This window comes from Tenrec ecaudatus, chromosome 6, assembly GCF_050624435.1.
Source record: "Tenrec ecaudatus isolate mTenEca1 chromosome 6, mTenEca1.hap1, whole genome shotgun sequence".
NCBI classification, from domain to species: domain Eukaryota; kingdom Metazoa; phylum Chordata; class Mammalia; order Afrosoricida; family Tenrecidae; genus Tenrec; species Tenrec ecaudatus.
Window position 1 is genome coordinate 149,194,999 of NC_134535.1, and position 22,223 is coordinate 149,217,221.

Here is a 22,223-nt window from a genome sequence, read left to right on the forward strand (position 1 = left end):
CAGGCAAGGTTCAACTGGAAGGGGTTCGTGCATCAGAACTTGGGTGCTAAGGGCCCACACCACTTCACGCAGGCTTAGGGTTCTGCTCTGCGGAGTATTAACTCGGGGTGTCCAATGTACCCTGCGGGGCCCTACGTGGGTGACACCATGAAGAGCTTCAAGAAGGATCGCGTTAGACTGAGCAAACCCGGGAGGGCACGGGCCAGATGCACAAATGCCTGGCGACCAGGCGCGGAGGTCTCTCCCGCAAGGGCTGGCTTTAAGTCCCCCCACTCCCCACCCCACCCTACGCACCCCGGGGTCTGGGAGCGGGCGGGCGAGGGGTAGCTGGGGCTGCCTGAGGGGCACGCTCCGAGATCTCTCCCGCCCGGGGGCTCGGCGCGCTGGCCAGGGCGCGGCGGGGAGGGCGCGCGCGCGCGCGCGGCGGGTGCCCGCAGGCGGGGCACCGGGCTGCCCGGCCGCCCCTCCCCCGGCCTCCCCGCGGCGCCGCGGCCGGCAGGTGGCACCACGGGCCCGCCGGGGCCTGGGCGGCGAGCGGGCGGGGCAGGAAGGGGTTAAGAGCCGGCGGAGCCGCCGCCGCGCGGGGGACACCCACCCGGGTGTGCGGAGGAGGGAGCGGCCGGGGGCTGCGGAGCCCGGCGCCGCGCCGGGCGGGGGCGCGTGCAATCCGGCGGCGGGCCCGGCGCGAGCCGAGCAGGCACCATGGCGGGAGGCGCGGCGGCCGGCCGACCCTGACGCTGCGCCGCGGCGGGTCCTCGTCGTCCGCCCGCGCCGCGCCGCGCCCAGCCCGGGGGCCGCGCCTCGCCCGCCCGCCCGCCCGCCGCGCGGGGCCCTGCGGCGCGGAGATGGGCCGGTCCGCGGCGCTCCTGCTCTGCCTGCTGGGCTGCCACGTCTGGAAGGCGGTCACCAAAACGCTGCGGGAGCCCAGCGCGGGAGCCCAAGGTCGGTGGGCGCCAGGCCGCCGGCCCAAGCGCTTTGTGTCGGCGTGGGGCCTGCCGCAGCCCGGGCGACGGCGGGCGGGGGGCGCCCGGCGGGGGAGGGTCTCGGCCGCATTGTGTCGGCGCCGCCGGAGCCGCTGCCGCAGCCGCAGCCCCGGGGCCTGCAGCCCCCGCGCCGCGCTCCGGAGGGGGCGGCGCCGCCCGGGACGCCGCGGTGCCCGGGCAGATGCTGGCGATCGGCTGGGGGTGGGGGGGGGTCGGGCGTGGGGGTGGCACCAGCTGGTGTGGCTGCGCCCGATGTCCTCCCCTTTGGGCGCACCGGTGGCCCGAGCCTTTATGCCGTGATGGGGGACACGCGGCACCATCGCCGTCGCCCGGGTGTGTGGGGCCGCCTCCGCCCGTTCCCCTTTCCGGGCTGGGATCCAAGAAGCCGGAGCCCGAGGGCTGTGCTGGACACTTTTGTTGTGGCGGGTGGGCTAGGGGACGGCCACCACCCTTGGGGTGACCCCCTGGAGCTCCCCACCCCCAGCCCCTGGACCGCCTGGCTGCTGCCCGCCACCAGCCTGCTGCAGTTTGGGAAAGTTTGGGGGCTTCCCCCCTACCTCACTATGGGCCGTCCTTCCCAGACCTCAGGGTTTGCCCAAGGGCCTGGAATTATTTCCGAAAGGAGAGGGAAAAAAAATAGGAATATGATGTATTAATCCGTTTTGTGGGTTGTTTTTCTTTAAAAAAAGAAAATCATTTCCAGGTCTGTATGTCTCCAGTCTATGTCTTTTGTCTAATCTTCGGCCTCTGCAAATGGCTTTCCACCCCTGGGAGGCATGTAGTCGCCACCGAGAATGGCCCTGAGGCTGTCTTTTGTTTTTTAAAACGGGATTTATTTTGAGGGGAGGACCCCCAAGGGTTTGCATGCTTTGTGACGGCGCCTTGGTGCTGTTCTCCTGCCTGCCTTTTCAAAAGGGTGACTGAGCCGCTGTCGCTGCTGACCATCTGCATCCGCCACCGTACAGCTGCCCAGGGTCTCTCCTGACTGTGCTTTAGCTTGGGCTGCCTTAGGGAGTTCCTTCTCGACCGCCCTGGAGGCCCCAGAGCCCCGGGCTCTGGCTGTTTTTGAGAACTGGTCTGTGCCCTGTAAAGTCTGCCCCATGAGCCAGATGAGCGAGAAGCGCTCCGACCCCGCAGCTTCTTGCCCGGGTACCACTGAACTCCGTTCATCCCTCATCACTGTGCTGCCCACAGCGCTGCGTGCCTGGACGTGGGGCAGAGAGGGGAGGTTCTACTGGGTTCAGTTTGCAGTCTACACTTGGAGCGAAAGGCTTTCAAACCCATCTCCTGCTATAGCATTGGCTGGCAACCTTCTGTAGCTCTGGTGTAAAATGACCTCTGGGTTGTGTGTACATTTGCTGCTCGATATTAAGGAAGGGAGAATATTGACCAAGAACAAAAAGGCCCATATATCTATCCCTTTCATGTAGGAAGCAAATCTTTAGGACATTAGGTCATCGATGTTGAGTTGTAGTTACTATCACCAACGCTCCTTTTGGCTTTCAACTATTTTAGTCAGTGTGAAACTTGCACTGAAAAAATAAGTTCATTCATTTCAAGGGACAGATTCAACTGTTTTTGTACTTGAAACAAATACATGGAGGATACTAAGTCCATTCACTTATAAAACAGGGAGAAGAGATTGTTTGTTTGTTTTAAAAATGACTCAGAAAGCTTACTATGATTAGGGGTAATAGCACATTTTTACAGATCTCCTGGTGCTAAAAATCATCAGGTCACTCAACTCTCAGACTGGGATGGTCTGGGAAGAAGATGAGAACTGGGCAGGCTATGAGGATGTGCATGCAAGGTCAAGCAGGAATTGGGGAAAGTCCTTGGCTGGTACACATGGTTACATTTGGGTGACACTGGTGAGCATGGTGCTGCTGACCACAAGGGCAGTGATTCACAGCCACCTGCTGCTCTTCTAGAGGAACATCAGACCCTAGATAGGTTAGCCGTCATCACAGTTAACTTGCTGACAGGGGCATAATCGAAAGTTCGGTGGTTTGAAGCCATGCGGAGCCATCTCAGAAGTAAGGCTTGGTGATCTGTTTCCCAAAGGCCTTGGAAACCATGCATAGAGCAGTTCTCCGCAGAGCACGTGGGTTGCAGTGAGTCAGAACTGACTACAAGACGACTCACAACAAGGAGTAGCTTAGTATTTGGGACGGTTTAAGTGGAAGTTCAAATGTCTTGGACACTCTTGCTCCCCTGGATTACTTCCGTGATTTTTTAATGTATGATTCGGTCTCCCTGCAAGACACACAGATTTCAAACTTACACCCTGTTAGGGGCCCGAAGAATTTCTCTTCTGACATTTGAAGATTCACTGAATCCTCATAGCATCTTGCTATTCACCATCTTATTTAGCTTATGCCTGCCCTGCTACTACTTTCGATCCTGTGCAGGGCGAAGACCAATGCTTGTGTCACTTAACTTTGTCTCTGCTGCAGCTCCTTGTAGATTGCCTTGCACATAGTTAGTGCTCATGGTTGTTGAAGGGAAGGGCCAAAGACATCTAATACATCGTCCGTACTGTGTAAAACCCAAAACCAAACCAACTCATCGCCAGGGAGTCGATGCTGACTTTGTCCATGTATTAATTACTCAGTATCACTGCATCAGAGGGCTCTTTGGGCCCTATCTTTGCAGAACCAGATCGGCAGAACTTTCTCTGGGCAGGACCACCACTGGATTCTGAGTCACCGTCCATAAGGTCATGAACAAGCGGAAACCCTTTGTGCACACACTGATCTTATGCGATCTACTCTCAGTATGTCCTGTAAGATACTGAAGACCTACCATTGAGTTCATTCTGAGTCATCGTGAAGCAGATGGCCTCATCTCTCTTACCGGTGGGTTTGAACCACTGACCTTGTGATTAGCCATTCAGTGTGTAACCTGCGGCACCACTCAATCACTGCCATTGAGTTGATCCCAACTCATGGTAATCCTACAGGACAGATTAGAACTGCCCCTAAGGGGTTTCTAAGACTTTAAATCTACAGGAGTAGAAAGCCTCATCTTTCTCCCAAGAAGTGGCTACTGGTTTCGAACTGCTGACCTTGCAAGTAGCAGCCCAATGTGTAACCGCTATGGCACCAGGCCTCCTTATTTATACGTAAACTATACTTTCTGTGTATAATTGTACTGTAGCCTGTCATCATCACTGGCATCCATTTCAAGAATAAGTGTTCAGTGTTCAATTTCTAAGGGTCTTGCTTTCTTGGAGAAACTTACTTACTCATATTGAACATAACATTTTACTGCACGCACAGATGTTAAGCATCAACAAAACTTGGAAATTACTCCGGAAAAACTACTTAGAAACCTTGAATATATTCCAGTTAGATTCTTGGGACTAACTGACACCTACTTTAGGAAATGAATCCTTAAAACAGCATCTGAGGAAACTAAATGTCCTAGACAAAAAGGTAAAGTTTGGTCTCAGAGCCTCCTTTTTACTGTGGCTACTTCTCAGTTTGCCAAGCACCTTCAAATGCCAGTTAGCTGTCACAGCGAGGCCCCCATGGACTAACTCTAGAAAACGATTGCACGCTTTTATTAAATATTTTGTCTAATTGCAACCTATGTTTTAGAAATTGCTCTGAAATGTTAATGATTTCACACCTCTTTTTTTTTAACTGGATAGAAACTTTTATCCAAATGTATTAACTAATTTTGAGCCATTATTTGAGAAAACTGCATGGAGGTGACAGGCTCCATGGCTGGAACTGCATGACTGGAACAGGTTCTCTGTGTAGAGCAGTCAGCTGTACAGATGGATATTCTCTGGAGAGATATCTTTAAAGCCCAATTTAGTATTTATGTGCCACAAGGCGGGGGTCCAAGTCAGGTTGAGGACTCCATGCCCAGCCTTCCAGGGCATGGTCTTATTTTGTTGTTGATTATGTAATAGCAAAATATTCTCTAACAATGGACTGGCTCATTGCACAACATCTACGATCTGCCATTGACTTGCTGGCTTCCTCTTTGCTCTGCAAGAGGTCTATTCTTTGCCAAACTCAGTTTTCAGTGATTAACCTCTAGGATCTGTTGAAATAAGCCCTGGTGGTGCAGTGCTTAAAGTACTTAGCCGTAAACTCAGAGTTCACCAATTCAAACCCATCAGCAGCTCTATGGGGGAAAGATGTGGCAGTCAGCTTCCAGGAAGGTTATCGCCTTGGGAACACCGTGGGACAGTTCTATGCCATCTGTCATGTAGTCACCTTAAGTTGGGAGCCAGAGGTGTAAGTTTTTTGTGTTCATTATAAAGATCATGAAGTTATATTACATATTACGAAGATCAGACAAGAAGCATGCTTTAATACTGACACAATATTAAGAGTTGTTAGGTGCTGTGCCTTCAAATCAGTTTTAACTCACAGTGAGCGCCCCTATGTCCAACCGAATAAAACACTGCCCAACACTGCCCAGTTCTGTTCTGTTTGAGCCCATTGCTGGGAATAAAACACTGCCCAACACTGCCCAGTTCTGTTCTGTTTGAGCCCATTGCTGGAGCCACTGTGTCAATCTATCTCATTGAGAATTTTCTTCTTTTTCACTAACCCCCTATTTTACCAAGACTGATGTCTTTTTCCAGACTGCTCTCGCCTGATAGCATGTCCAAAGACATGAAACAAAGTCTTGCCATCCCTGCTTTTCTTCCTTTAAAAAAAAAATCTTTTAAACTTTTTATGGTAAATCGAGTCAAGGTGTACAGGCAGGTCAGTTTTCCACTCAACAATCCATATACATTTTGTTTCATCTCACTGACTGCATTCCCCACACAAGACAGCCTCTATCCTGCTTCCTCCCTATGTTTCCTGTTTCCTTTGCTCCTCCTGCTCCTGCTCTTCCTCCTCCCTCTCCTCCCCCTCCTCCTCCTCTTTGCTCTGTCTGTGGACAATTGCTGCCCTTTTGATCTCTCATGGTTGATCATTCTGAGGTATGTGGACCTCCTGTTGATAGGTTGATTGAAAATCGAGCCTTGGGGGTGAGTTCCATTCCAGATCTAAAGGGTGACTAAGGGCTACAGTCTTGGGGATTCCACCCAGGTAAACCTGAGCTCTCTTAAGATTTATGAGTATTGATCCACATTTTTCTCCCACTCTACTCAGGGTCTTACAGAGCAGTTGGGAATGGTAGCCAGGCACCATCTTGTTCTGCTCATATGGTTCTGCCGACTGATGTTTCTGTTAGTCCACTGGGCTAATTGCTTCCCTGCATCTTCAGTTTCCATCTTGTTTCTATCCCATGGTTAGAGAGAGACCAAGAGTTGTCCCTCAGATGATGGCCACTCTTTTTAAAACTTCCAGTCGCTACTCACCAAAGTGGATCACTTAAGGGGCATTCTGCCTTTCATTCTTCCTGAATAGCTTTGTTTTTCTGGAAGTCCATCTATATTCAGTAATTCTTCACCAGCACCATAATGCAAATGCATCAATTCTTCACAGTCTTCCTTAGTCATTGGCCCTCTTTCGCATGCATGGACAGCATTTGAAAATACCCTGGCTCGAGTCAGGTGCACCTTCGTCTTTCAAGTGATCTCTTTGCTTTTTAACGCTTTAAAGAAGTCTTGCAACAGATTTTCCTCATGCAATACCTTATTTGATTTCTTGACTGTGATCATGAGTGCTGATTGTGGATGCCAGTCAAGTGAAATCCTTGACAATGGCCATCCTTGTCATGACAATGTATCATGAGGCTGCTTACTTGTCTGCTGGGGAGGAGTTTTGTTTACTTTATGTTAAAGTCTGATCCATCTCAAAGACTGTAATCTTTGATCTTTTAAATAACACTCAGAGACTCATATCTGGGGAAATCTCAAGATTTAAACTTGTAAGCGTGCCTGGATTTTATTGAGACCCAGGTGTGAGAACTCAATTCAGAATCAATTTCAATGTCAAGGAAACTTAGGATGAAGCCTTTGAGATGATGTAAGCAATTATTTTATTATCCTAGTGGTGATTTTTCACCAATGGGAATGATAAAATTCTAAGCGAAAGAAAGATGTTGCATACATTTCTAATTAAAGCAATGCAAATGTACACGGAAAGCTTTAATTACCAGTTCACTTTGAACAAATAATGATCTTTCTGTAAATCTAAATGTATGCCTTTATTGCTTTTATAAGTACTGATTTAAGTAATGCTAATTACTAAAAAAGCATTTGGAAAGAGATTGGTCACATATGTGTATAGCACAGTATACGTGCATAGAACTGTGTATTGAAGGAAGCGTTGGACAATAATTATTTTAGGGATCTCGATGGATGAGTTGACTATGATCTCAACTACCTTGCCCTTCACTTTTTGTGGGACACCTAATGGGAATTATTTTGCGCACCCCAAATGCTATGAGTTTTGAGACGGTAGTAGAGACGGAGAGGTAGCTGCTGCTGAGGCCATGTGCAAAGAACAGAATGGGTCTTTGTCTGCTTCTCTACCACTAGCTAGTGTGAGACCATTGCTGCAGCCACTGCGCCAGTCCATCCAGCTCGCCGAGGGTCACCCACACCTGCCTCTTGATCCTTCCTGAGAAGGCATTCCCGAGCACTCCATTGTGCTCGTGTGGAACTTGTACCTGAGTCCGGAGGCAGTGTGTGAACAGAACAAGGGGGTACTGCATGGTTTAAAATTGGGAAAGGTGTGTATGTCCTCTCACCATACTTATTCCGTCTGTCTGCTGAGCAAGTCTTCAGAGAAACTGGATTATTTGAAGAAGAATGTGATATCAAGATTGGAGGAAGGTTTATTAGTTTTGATATGCAGATGCCACACCTTGCTGGCTGAAAGTGAGCACTTGTGATGAGATCCAGGATTGCTGCCTTCATTATGGATCACAACTCAATGTCAAGAAAACCCAAATCCTTGAGGGGCCAGCCCCATTCCCAACTATGTGGTTAGTCCCTCCGCCCCCAAGAAGAATTCACTTCAGAGGACAGCACTGAAGCTACAGCTCAGGAAGAGGGGCATGTCTGATCAGAGTACATGGGAGTTAATGAAGGGAGAGGAAGAGAGAGTGGATCACATCCTGGCTACCAAGCCTTGAGGATGATATTCCCACTCAGAGCAGCCAATCCACAGAGAAAACCATATGACCAGCCCCACTATGAAACACGACATCCCTGGCTGACCTATAGCCCTACAGGGGACAACACTGGAAACACAGTGTGGGAATTGTACCTGATCTGACCCCACCACACTGAGGCAAAACACCAAGGGCGTGCAACAGAACAGCAAGGGGAGCAGAGCAAGGAAGTCCCAAGGGAATACCAAAATAGACTTTGGAGCCAGGGCTTGGTGCCCCATCTGACTCGCCCAGAAAACACTCCTAAAGGTCAACAAATAGATCTTGAACTATTTATAGGCTTTTTTTTGGTCATTGTTTTTTTTGGTTGTTGTTGATTTGTTTTCTTTGGTTGCTTTGTTTTGTTCTGTCTTGTTTTTTTGTGCATATTATTATCTCTACAGGTCTATCTAGATAAGATAAGCTGGATAAACAATCTGGAGAAGAAAACAGTGGGACGGATGGAGAGAGGAGCGGAGGGGGGGGGGAGGAAGTAGGTGTTAACAAACCCAGGGACAGGGAACAACAAGTGATCCAAAATCAATGGCAAGCAGGGTGTGAGCGGCCTGGTAGGGCTTGATCAAGGACAATGTAACTCAGGGGACTTACTGAAACCCAAATGAAGGCGGAGCATGATAGTAGGACAAGAGGAAAGTAAAGCGAAATAGAGGAAAGAGCTAGGAGGCAAAGGGCACTTATAGAGGTCTGAATACAAGGCATGTACATATGTAAATACATTTATATATGAGGATGTGCAAATAGATCTCTGTGCATTTATTTATCAGTTTAGCATTAAGGTAGCAGATGAACATTGGGCCTCTACTCAAGTACTCCCTCAATGCAAGAACACTTTGTTTTATTAAACTGGCATTCTATGATGCTCACCTTCCCGACATGATGCCTGAAGACAAAGCAGGTACATAAGCAAATGTGGTGAAGCAACAAAGCCCACATGGAAGAAGCATACCAGCCTGTGTGATCACAAGGTATCGATGGGATCAATTATCAGGCATCAAAGAACAAAAAAATCATATTGTGAATGAGTGGGAGTACAGAGTGGAGACCCAAAGCTCATCTGTAGGTAACTGGACATCCCCTTACAGAAGGGTCACGGGGAGGAGAAGAGCCAGTCAGGGTGCATTATAGGAGCAATGAAACATACAACTTTCTTCTAGTTCTTTAATGCTTCCCCCCCCCTCATTATCATGACCCCAATTCTACCTTACAAATCCGGCCAGACCAGAGCATGTACACGAGTAAAGATAGGAACTGGAAACACAGGGAATCCAGGGCAGATAAACCCCTCAGACCAATAATGTGAGTGGCGATACCAGAAGGGGAAGGTGGGAGATAAAGAGGGAACCAATCACAAGGATCTGCATACAACCCCTCCCTGGGGTACAAACAACAGTAAAGTGGGTGAAGGAAGATGTCAGACAGTGAAAGATATGACAAAATAATAATAATTTATAAATTATCAAGGGTTCATGAGGGAAGGGAAAACGGGGAGTGGAAAAAATGAGGAGCTGATACCAAGGGCTCAAGTAGAAAACAAATGTTTTGAAAGTGATGATGACAACAAATGTACAAATGTGCTCGATACAATGGATGTATGTATGTATTGTGATAAGAGTTGGAAGAGTCCGCAATAAAATGATTTTTAAAAGAAAAAAACCAACTACCCCCCCAACAAACACACACACACACACACACACACACCAAAATCCTCACAACTGGACCATAGGTAACATCATGGTGATAACTGGGACAAGGGCTGATGTTGTCAAGGATTTTGTCTGGCTTGGGTCCAATAGTGCTCATGGAAACAGCGGTAAAGAGCTCAAAAGACGTGTTGCATTAGGGAAATATGTTGTTCAAGACCTCTTTAGAGTGTTGAAAAGCGAGGATGTTACTTTGAGGACTGACGGGTCCTTACCTCATATGCATGTGAAAGTTACACATTGAGCAAAGAAGACTGAAGCAGAATCGATGCACTGGAATTGTGGTGCTGGAGAAGAATATTGAAAGTACCACGGCCTGCTCAAAGGACAAGCCCATCTGTCTTTGAAGAAGTACAGTTAGCATGCTCTGTAGAGGCAAGGATGACAGGACTATGTCTTACATACTTTGGACATGTTGTTGTCAGGAGACACCAGTCCCTGGAGAAAGATAGGGGCAGGGAAGAAGAGGAAGGCCTTCCAGCAGATGGATTGGTACCATGGCGGCAACATGGACTCAGGTAAAGGAAAGATTTCACGCGAGGATGGCACAGGACTGGGCAGTGTTTCCTTCTGTTGTGGTTAAGATGGCTATGGATCGGAACCAACAGGATGGCACCTAACAACAATAATCTCTTGATTCTTCCTGATAAGGTATCCAAAGCAAGTGATTAGGATAATATTTTGTTATGATCCAAAAGGTTTTTCTTGGTTAAATTACCAGGCCATTCTTCCTAGTCTGTCTTAATCTGGAAGCTTCTGCATAAACCTCTCTGCCAGGGCTGAGCCTGCTGGAATCTGATCTACCAGTGGTGTAACTTCAGTATCATGGTAACATGCAAACTACCACATTACAACAAACTGACAGGTGATAGGTCAAATTAGATAGAATTACTATAAGTCGGTGATTTTTACTTGATTTCACCAATTATGACCTTAAGATTTCTAAAGACCTCCATTGTAGCTAATATCTGCGGTTCTAGCAAATGAAATTGAGTGTAGTCTCAATAGATTTTTAAAAGTCAGCTTCAGCACTCCAGACAGGCCAATCGTTATTTAAGGCTACTCTACAGTTCATCCCCAAAGTGTTGCCCTACATTAAGAAAATCATTATATTAAAAAAAAAATCAAACTGGTAAATAAGCACACGTTGAGGCAATTAGGCACTTCAGAAAAGGTTCCCTGGTAAGTCTGCTTAAACACACAATCCCATCAGCATATTTGAAAGGATTCCGCCTACTTCTGATGGACTCTTTGCCTGCTTTGCCAGTTCCTCTTCCTCTCGGATCCAAGTTTATTCTCCAAACAACTACGCCGTTGTCTTTCATTAACTGGACTCCTGGACAAGATGAAGTGCTCCCGGAGGCTGTGTGGAGGACTCAGCCTCAGTGCTTCGTGTTTCATACTTCCGGGTGCACAAAAAGGTACTGAGCTCTTATGTGGAGAGTTTACCTTCAACTCCCCACTGCCCAGCTGACGTACCTCCCTGCCCTCTCTGTAAATTAGACTCAATTTCTGGAGAATACTTGGGTTATCTCTCCTTTATGATGCGTTGCAGGGGGAAAGATGAGGTGTTTGCTCCCGGGATACAGTCTCAGAAATCCAGAGACCCTGCTACTCTGTCCTGTAGAGTCGCTCTGAGTCAGAATTGGCTTACTGGCAGTGAGTTTGAGATATTTTGGGTAGTGTCCATCTAGGAGCTCTGATGGTACTGTCAGGTATTAAGCTAACCCAAAGGTTGATTGTTCAACCCTAACCAGCCACCTTCAGGAGAAAGATGAGGCTGTCTGCTCCCATAAAGATTTACAGCCTTGGAAAATGTATATAAGATCACTGTGAGTTGCCATCGACTTCATGGTAGTGGGTTTGGTTTTTAGGATCCATCGTGTCATAACGGTAAAGCATTGGGCTGCTACCCACAAGGTTAGGAGTTCAAAACCACTAGATGCTCCTCGGGAGAAAGATTGGGCTTTCTATTCCTGTGAAGGGTTACAGTCTTAAAATTCACACAAGGAGGCAGTTCTACCCTGACTTGCAGAGTCTCTATGGGTCGGCATCGACTCGATGGCAGTGGGTTTGGTGGGTTTTTTAGAGTCAGGAGATGAAGGAGATGCATTTATATGACACGTTCTAGAGCTAGAAGGTTTTGGAGATCGAGTTTACCCTCCTTTTCCTAGAGGTGAGGAAAGTGACCTAAGGGCGCGTGGCTCTCCAGCATGCAGGCCCTGTGGTAGCTAGACTAATAACCAAGCCCTGGTGGCATTCTGGTTAAATGGGGGGCAGCTAGCCGAACTGAACTGGGCCGCAATCAAACCTGCAGCCTCTCTTCCGGATGAATATGAGGCTTCTTACTCCCGTAAAGAGTTATAATCTTGGAAACCTATAGTGGCAGTTCTGCTCTATCCTGTCGGGTCAACATGAGTCAGTATCAACTCAAGGGCAGTGAGTTTGGTTGATTTTTTTGGGGGGGGGGTTACCCCCAAGATGGGCTCACCACATATCCATGTGGAGGCTTGCTTGTTGCTAAGATGCTGAACAGATGTTGGCAGGCCTTCTAGACAAAAAAATGACTAAGAAGGGCCTGATGACCTGCTTCCCAACACCAGCCAGTGACTAGCCTGTGGATCACAGAGGTTCATTCTGCAACTGATCATGGGCATGGGGCAGCCTGGGCAGTGTTTCTTTCCATTGCGCTCAACTTGAAGACAGCTAACAGCAACCACAAAGAAGTTATTTCTTATCCTTGGAACTTGTGAACACGGTACTGTTCATGCAGTAGGGACTTCGGAAATTACAGATCTTGAGATTGTTACTGATGATCTAGGAGAGTCTAATGTAATCTCAAGTGTTTTATAGGAAGACCCTTTAAGGGTCAGAGAGAGATTTGAAATGGCATGCTCTGATGGTGGAGGATGGAGCCACAAGTCAAGGAATACAGGCGGACTTTGAAAACCTGTGCAAGACAAGGAGACAGATTCTCCCCTAGAACTCTACCAAGGAACACAGCTCTGTCGACGTCTTAACTTGAGCTGGTTTTCAGCCGTCTCCCCTCTGGGACAGTAAGAGAATAAATTTGCGTTTTTCTAAGACACTCTGTTTTTAGTGGTTTGTTACAGCTTCAGTGGGAAACTGATACAGCCTTAACCTCAATGTCTTGTCAAGGTCATGGTACAGCTGGCCATGTTTGGAACCCAGCTGTGGAAGACATGAAGAGAAGTACATGGAGACCTTGCAGCCAGGATTGAGCAACATTCTGCCCATGTGGCACCAGCACAGGGAAAACCTGTAAAACCCCCCTCACCACCAACAAAGTGCTGTTTTTCTGCCAGAGGAGATCAGTGGGCTGTCGCTTTTCTTTTGTTCATAAGTAAGGTGTATCAGTAAGACCCTTGCATTTCTTCCAGAGTCAGGCTGCACATCTGCAAAGGGATCAGGTGATATCCCAAACTCCTGCCAAATGCCGCTTAGCAATCCTCGGTGTTGGGAACAAGTAGTCTAAGGGACTAATGAAGCACTCGAGTCCCAGCCTCTCATTGAGATCAGAAGAAGTAGATGGTGCCCGGCTACCACTGCTCACCACTCACAGGAGGGCTTTGATAAGAGTAGAAGGAAAATGTGGAACACAACTTAAAACCGTGCAAAAGATCAGGCTTTCACTGGTCTGATAGCGACTGGTGGACCTTTTGAAACAGTGGTCCTTAGATCCCCTTCAGGCCTAGACGTGAACTCACTCAGTGGCCCAACTTTCAGGTGCACAATTAATAGGCAGGCGCGTAAGGTGATACCAAACCCAAACCAGAACAATTGCCATGACTCATAGCAAGTCCGTTTCTGAGGCTGTCAATCCTGATGGGTGCACACAGCCACATCTTTCTTCCACGAAGCAGATTCTGAGTTCCCTCTGCTGACCCTGAGGTTAGCAGCCCATTCAAATTCCACTATGCCCCAGGGCTTCCTTACATTTCAAAAAATTCAGGAAAAGCTGAAAAGAAAGCAAGTATTTCCCCCCCGCCCCCTTAAGCTTCACCTGTATTTATTGACATGTGAAAAAAAAGGCTAATACTATTTTTGGAGTTATCGTACTAATATTTGATCCATATTTTCAGAAAGGTGAAAATGTATAACGATTTCTTTTGTTATTGTTGTGCATTCTGAATTATCACAACTCCATGGGTATCAGAACTGTACTCCATGGAGGATTGTGTGTGTGTTTGTGTGTGTGTGTGTGTGTGAAATAGAGAGAGGTATTGATTGATTGATTGGGATGAAAGTTTACAGAGCAAATTAGTTTCCTATTCAACAATTCCTACATTTTGCATGGTGACATTGATGTAAAAGAACTCTTCCATTTTCTTCCTCTGTTTACCATTACCCTGAATGCTGCTTTCCTATCTCTTCCTGCCTTCTGTACTTTATCTCTGGGGAAATGCTGCCAAGTTTGATCTCCTAAGTTTGATTATTCTAAGGCATCTACAGCAGTAAGTGGGCAACCTTGGTGCTATAGTGATTTCCAGTGCTGGTCGAAGCTCTAATAAGCTCAGAAATGACTCGATAGAGTTCTCTCTGTTACTTAAGTTGGATAGGGAGATCAAATGGAGATCTTCTTCCAGAGCTTACAGAGGGAGCAGGGCCCTGAATTCAGACTACTGGCTTCTAGAATTGGGAGATAAGGAATGTCTATTGTAATTGATTATAAATAACAGACATTTATTGTCTCACAGTTCTAGAGCTAGAAATATGAAATTGGAATTTTCAGAATCATGTTCTCATTAAAAAAAAATTTTATTGGGGCTCATATAGCTCTTATCACAGTACATACATGCATCCATTGTGTCAAGCACATGTGTACATTTGTTCCCATCATCATTTTCAAAACATTTGCTTTAAAATTGAGCCCTTGGTATCAGCTCCACATTTCCCCCCTACCTCCCCTATCCACCTTCCCTCACAACCCCCTGATAATTTATAAATCATTATTTTGTCATGTTTTACACTGTCTGATGTCTCCCTTCACCCATTTCTCTGTTGTCTGTCCCCCTGGGAGGGGGTTATATGTAGATCATTGTGATCCCTTTCTCTCCCTACCTTCCCCTTACCCTCCTGGTATCACTACTTTAATTATTGGTCCTGAGGGGGTTATTTGTGCTGGATTCCCTGTGTTGTAAGCTCTTATCTGTACCCGTGTACATGCTCTGGTCTAGGCATATTTGTAAGGTAGAATTAGTGTCACCATAGTGGGATTGGGGCCAGCCCTACAGGAATGTCCATTCTTAAAAGCCACCTACTTAGTGGTATTTTGTCATCATAGCCCTAGGAAGCTGTGAACTTAATATAGTTGTCAAATATTTGAACTCGATTCTGTATAACGCATAAATACATACATCCATAAAATTCACATAAATACATACAAAGCTGGTGAAGAGAACTTTCACCATCTTGGACATGTGGGAAGTGACAAATGCCTTCGGGAAAAATGCCTTGGAAGTGACCATTGTTAGGCACGATGATTCTGTTTCATGATGAACCCGTGTGGGATTCTACAGTAGAGTTTCAGGGGCAGATCACAGGCCTGTCTTCTGAAACACTTCTTGTTGGGTTCGAACTGCCAACCTTTCAGCTAGGAGCCCAGCCCTTAACCATTTGCACATTGTATTCTTTTATCATTTTGTTTGGTTGCTTTTAAGATGTGTATTCCACTAGAGAGAGGCCCGAACTTAATATGAAGGAATGACTCAGTTCTTTCCAACTCAGGTGAATGTTCTCATTTGTTTAGACTTACTTTTTTTTTAGGTCAAAATTTGAATAGAAAAACTGTTGAATTTGTACTGAGGAAGAGATGTTCAGTGCAAGTGCAGTAGAGCTGCACCAGGCACACTGCACTTAGGTCAAAGTTAGCCTGGATCCAGAAGATGTGTCCTCCTCGCGAGACCTCTGACTTCAGTAACAGTGGTTGGCAACCCTGGCTCAATGGATGAGGGCCATGTTCCTTATACTGCAATGCTATGATTTGGTTTCTTTAGAACCCAATTGTAGATTAAATCTCTCCTTGAAAAGTCATTCATGACTGCTTCTAATGAAAATTTGTCTTTCCAGAAAGGCTGAATTCACATGTAACTTAGACTAACTAGTCTTTGGCCCTGTTTCGTTCATTTATTTTTTTAAATTAATGGTTCACTTGAGGATACATTTTCTGATGAAATAAAGGTCAAAAGGAGGCTCACAAAATTTAGATCAAAAGAAAAGACTTTCTCAGACTTTAACTATGGGTTAAACATAATAAAGTACCAGAATAGAATATATGAAATAATTAGCTTAATTTTTTAAAAAACTAAGTCCTTTAGAAATTAGAAAGCTAGTCAGGTAATGAGTGAGTTGAATTTTAAAATCGACCTCAAGAGAGGTGGCCCCACTCTAGATGGGTCAGTTTCCCATGTTGTGGGAAGAGGTAGAAAATCAATCAATTCCTGCTGTACTGCAGAGCACTGCAGTCAAGGCAAGTCAGCAGATGAGCTAACGTTACTACAAGACCCACTACTAGTGAGCTTTACTGGAAAGTGGGTCCAGAGGAGGAGGGTGAGTGTCTGCCATGCAGAAGGCGATTGATGTCACTTCTGATGGTTGGTAAACCACGTTAGGCAACCACCCTTGAGAAAATATGCCCAGTATTCTGTTCCCAGCTGGGCACTGTGACCTAGTTTCTCTCCAGCCCCTGGTGACTCAGAGGACATCATAGACAACTAAGACATTGCCTCTGTCCTTTCCAGGTGTGCAACACCTTCGTAGCCTACATCCGAAGTCGCTAAGTGAACTGAGCTTTACCTTAAACTCTCTTGTAACATATCTAAGGAGCTAAAATACGCCCTTGACCTTAAAACTGAAATACCCTAGTGGAAGAAGATGCAATCGCTGTCCCAGGGTTAGGAAATTGGTGGTCGTTGGACTTTGGTTTGGTTCTGATCTATTGCTTTTAGGGTGCCCATTGCATGGCGGCCCAACATATTCTTGCTGTTTTCACGCTCTCTCGCTATGTTTTGTTTTGGTTTTGTGACATGTGTTGGTCTACCAGGCCTGGTTCTACCTTTTAAATGAATGTTACTTAACTCTCTCCAAGCCTCAGGGTTTGTGTTCCTAATGTCCAGTCACTTAGGTTTCAAAGCTGTGCAAGTTAGCGATTCATGTATTGTCATCTGAAAGGATGCCCCACACATATAAAAATCCCTTTTCTCATTAAATTCCAAACCTGGAGGAGGGAAATGATACCAGAGCCTGCATTCTAGTCACCAGTTTGCAGAATGTTACGGATGACCGTGGAACCCCAAAAATCCATTTGCAGGGTCTGTTGATGGGTTGAGTGAGTGTCTGATGAATCCTCACTGACCTAGTCTAGGAATGTGAATTTCAGACACAGAACATTGTACAATGGATTTAGCAGCTCTCCTTGGGCTGGACCACCACACCTTGTCACTAGATCGCCCTTTGAATTTTTTGTGTTTTTAAAATATTTTCTGCTTTCTCTTTGATGTTTTTTTCCCCCTGTTTTATTTGGTCCTTGTTGCTGGGTTCTTCTTTGTCTTTGTCTTGTATGGTTTTCTGTGTAAGTCAGGACGGGTGGATCTAGGAAGATAGCAACTGGATGAATAATTACCGGGGGCAAGGAGGGAAGGTTGGTGGGGGAAGTGGGCAGTAAACAGCAGTGGGTACAAGAAGGAAGAAAATGTTCAAAAGTGGATTGTGGTGATGCTTGCACACCCTTCTTAATATGAATTATTGCATTTTATAATATGCTGACTATACCTCAATAAAACGATGTTTTAAAAAGTGAGTCGAGAGTATGACCTGGTTTCTATCCTGGGTTTTATCCTCGAGGTCTCTCCTCTTGTTACTGTAACAGAAAGATTCTTCGTGAGTGGCGTTTCTGTGAGTGAGTTTCTGACAGTTTGGGAGGCTTGCCTTTTCAATCGGAGTCTCAGCAGTGTGAATTCTTTGGTTCTTGTAGATCACCATGCGACATCTGTCTTCCTCAGTTTGTGGAGCTTGTTTCTGTGTCGATGCAGATCGTTATGTCACCAGTGCCACAGTGGTATGACCTCAACTGATGCATTACGACCCCAGGCAGAGGGGCCTAGGATTCCAATATGCATTTCCCCATATACAATCCAGTCCATCAGAGTTATCAATACTGCTAGGGTGATTTGGGGCTGCCCTAATGAATGTATGGCTTGTAGAAAGGGGACGAACATACTTTGAAGGTTTTATATTTGGTCTTAGGTTAAGTATTGGACCACTAACCTCCAGGTTGACAGTGCAAACCCATCAGTCACAAGAGGAAGAAGATGGAATTGTTTACTCTTACAGAGATGTACAGTTTCATAACACCGAAGGAGCAGTTCTACCCTGTCCTAAGGGGGTCCTGTGAGGTGGACTTGACTTTATGGCAGTGGGAATGGCCTCTAGAACACATTGAAAGGAGAACTCAAAATCAAGTCGGTTGGCTCCCTATGACACAGTGGTGGTGTCTGTGCAATATGGCTGTTTGTCCATGGCATTTGCTGAATGTGGCCTGAGCTCACACAGTCCTCCTGCAGCGACCTGTCCTCTCCCACCTCATCCGGGGTCATCACAGGCTCAGCTTCAGATCGGGTGAGCTGAGTCAACCAGATGGAGAAACTCCAGGAATATTTTTCAAAGGAAGGCAATGCTTGCACAAAAATGATCAAGTCTCAGAAATTATTTGATCTAGAGAAAAAAGGAAGACAGATCTTTGTTTTTGATATTCAGATATTTTTAAGAACTATTGATTGCCATTAGTTTTCTAATGCAGCCTTAATAAATTGAACAGCTGAAATCCCACCCAGTAGGATCTCACATTTTCCAAAGAATAGGAGTTTGGGTTCGGCATCACTCAGGTGAGTCTAGGTTTCGACTCCTACAAGACCCAAACCCAACAGGGCTATATCTCTTTTCGAGATGTGGACCAGAATTGACATTACTAGTCTCCAAAGATAATGTTTTACACACTTCTTTGGTGAGTAGCAACTGTGATCTTAAAAGATCATGAGTGGCACGAGTGGGTTGCAACTATTGGTCTCTGCCCATCCAGAGAAAAGGAGAGCAACATGGAAATCATTAGTCCAGTGGACGGAGGACCATGTAAACATCAGTCTCCATGACCCTAAGACCAGAAGAACTAGATGGTGCCCAACTTCTCTGACAGGAGTCTCTGACAACTGAAGGTCGTGGGCAGAGTGGAAGAAACATGTGGAACAAAACTCAAAATCATAAAAGAAGCCAGACTTAAAGCGTCATCTGAGATGGGTGGAATCCCTGAGACTGTGGCCCTTTGGTATCCCCATGGCTCAATTTTCAGCCAAACACTAGTTCTGTAGGAGGAAGAGTAACACTGGGGAGATATGCACACCTTAGAAAAAAATCAATTATTTGAGCTCAAAAGGGCAGCATTTACCCAAGAACAAAGTTCAAAAGAGTTCGGAAAGAAGGAGGAATGGACACTGGAAACACAGGAGAAATGGGATGTTACTGAGGGGGTTGCAGTGAGTTAGAGGAAAGGAAAGGTGTATGGATTGTTGAATGTTAACGTAATTGGAAACCTTCACCTCATGAATTCACAACAAAAGTGAGAAAAAAAAACAAAACACCAGGCCTATGGGAGCTGTTGGTCTGCTTCATGTCCTTGAGTTGTAGGTCTGCGATCCTGTTTCGTGGCTAGCTGTCAGTGGAAACCCGTCTGAGCTTCTGAGAACCGCACACGTTCCTTGTCACACTCCCCATCCCACTGCCAAGCTCACAATAGCTCACAGAGGTTTGCAGACACTTGAATCTCCCAGGTTTTCCCTCCTGTGGTGCCTCTCGGATCTCAACCAGCGAGCGCCCTCTGGGACTGTTGAGCTTCTAAGGAGCTTTGAACAGTTCATGTGCTTAGATTGTGTCCCTCAATAATCTAGGGCCATCTCCCATTGTAAGGCCTGTCACCATGAAGGACTCTACTGTCTTCAGCCACTTAATGTGTTATCGGCCCAGGGTTCAGGGCTTAGGGCATTCTGCCCACCATAGAAAAAAAGCAGAGGACGGCCCACACATTTCACATTTCCTACAGACAGAAGGAACGGAGACGCAGATTCCCCTGCCAGCGGGGCGGTGAAGGGCAGGGAAGGAGAAGACTAGAGTGTTTTCTTGCAGACCTGGACAGAGGTTCTGGACCCGAGACTTCTCCGTCTCTTCTCACCCTGAGGACTTGAAGTTATGACATGGGCAGAAAACATAAGGCAGTGTACACCGTTGTTGGTTGTTTCTATCAAGCCAATTCCGACATGTGGAGACATCACGTGGTGCAGCGTAGAATTGGGACGCTGGGGGAGGTGGTTGGTGTCCAACTACTTACCAAAGGTTGGTGGTGTGAACCCACCCGGAGGAGCCACAAAAGAAAGGCTTGGTGAACTGCTGCCCCTAAGATTACGGTCAAGAAAAAGCTGTGGGGGCAGTTCTGCTTTGGGACACACGGGGTCCCCACGAGTCAATCAACACCTGATGCAATGCCATGCTGTCCTTACAAGAGGTACTGAGGCTTTGTCTTTGAGAACCTGGAAGTGAAGTTTATAAATGTTCATGATATCACTCTTCTTAGTGTTAGATCCTTGTAATAGAAACAGCATTCTCAGCTTCCTGCACCTAGAAGGGAATTGATAATAATATCAATGGTTAGCGAACCTTTACCAGTTGCAGTTGAATTGATTCCCGCTCACACTGACACAGAAGGCCAGAGAACTGCCAATGAGGGTTTCCAAGGCTGTAATTTGGCCGAAGCGGACTGCCCGTCAGCGGGTGGGCTACAGTTAGAGGCTGAGCGCTTGACCACTGTGCTACCAAGACTCCTCAGGTAACTTTATTGGCAGTTTTCTATTCCCTTGCAGAGCGACAGATCTGGAAATCCGCAGGGGCAGCCCTACCCTGTCCCATACAGTCGCTATGGGCTAGCGTCACATCGATGGCAGTGAGCGTGGTTGGGTTATTACATGCGGGGTACTGCGCTAAGGACTTGACCAGATGAGGGCGCTTAGTACCCAGATGGATCATGGGAAGTGAGTAAAAGTTGTGTTTTATGGAGTAGGAATGTGAGGCGCGACGATGTGAGGTCCACCATGTAACACTAGGCAGTCTACTTTCAGTCTCACACGGCATATTTCTGTATGGTGGGGGAAATAAATGATGATTTCATACTAGTTTAATTACCATGGCATTTTACCATGATAAATATGGAGCTCATAAAAGGTGAAGGTAGTATTTTTTATGAAGGAAGGTCAACATCTACCCACTTGACAGTGCAAGTTGGTTTTGGAACCATGGAAAGCCGCCGGTAACAGCTCCAGTTGATCATTTCTGGAGTTCAGAGCGCTGCACTTGGTGTGTGATCTAGATGTGTAGGGCAGAGAAGAAATTTGCACAAATAACTCATGAGCTCTTTGATAGAGTAGGGTGGGATGTAGAATTACACCCGGCTGGACTGGGGGAATCTTCTGGCTTGTGTTCAAAGCCCATTAGTATTTGGCAAGCTGGTTTCTTGATAAGAGAAAAGTGATAGAACCCCGTAATTGAAGAGCCTGGGTAGAGAAGGATGTGGGTTTTTAAACAGCGACTTGGGTAGATTTGGATTCATGGTGCATCACGAGATGCCCTGGTTCCTCTTCTGGCGTAAAGTGAGGCTTTATTTACTCTGAAGTAAGCGTGAAATGCCAGCATGGGCTTGATATTTGAATTTACTTGCACAAGTTGAATTTTTTCTGCGCTTTCAAATCAAAACAAAAAGTTTTGTTTCCTTTTTGTTTAGACAATGATCCAGAAACTTAATTTTTAAACAATAGTATTATGGGATTATCACAGATTTCTATCAACTAATTTTATGAAAAATGTCAGCCGTACAAAAATGGCGAATGGTCAACACTGACATTCACCATTTAGATTCTGTGGGATAGATTCTATCCCACCATCAGTCATATTTTTGGATGCATTTTAAAGCATGGCTCAGCTATCACTGTTTTTTCTCCCCAGATACTTAAGCATGCATACAATTAGTGTTCAGTATTCATTTTTCTTTTAGGAAATCTTCCATACGAGGAAACATATGTGTTGATGTACATATACCTGTGCAACTCAGAATCCTATCAAGATAAAAATCACCCCCAGAAAGCTTCCTCATGTCCCTTCCCACTCTGCCCCCTGCCCTGACACCGCCCCACCCCCCCTCAGCCCCCCAGCACCACTGTTCTTATTCCTCCACCAGAAGTACGGCCTTTATAGGCATGTAATTATTTCCTCTATCTGCATTGTGCCTGGCTGCTTTTACTCGCCAGAGTGTTTTCGAGCCCCACTGTGTGGTTGCAAGTATCAGTCATTTTTTTGTGTTTTTTTTTTTATCTCTTTTACTGCTGAAGAA

At 46.3% G+C, this 22,223-nt stretch overlaps 1 protein-coding gene across 1 annotated transcript in view; it reads left to right on the top strand.

Moving 5' to 3' along the window:
* Positions 1-775: 775 nt before the first annotated feature.
* The window catches only part of FAM171A1 (family with sequence similarity 171 member A1), a 173,108-nt gene continuing 151,660 nt past the window's right edge, over positions 776-22,223 (top strand). Inside the window, exon 1 of the mRNA XM_075552330.1 lies at positions 776-942. Coding sequence (XP_075408445.1) covers positions 846-942 — 97 coding nt within the window. The 5' untranslated portion in view covers positions 776-845. The remainder of the gene's footprint in view (positions 943-22,223) is intronic.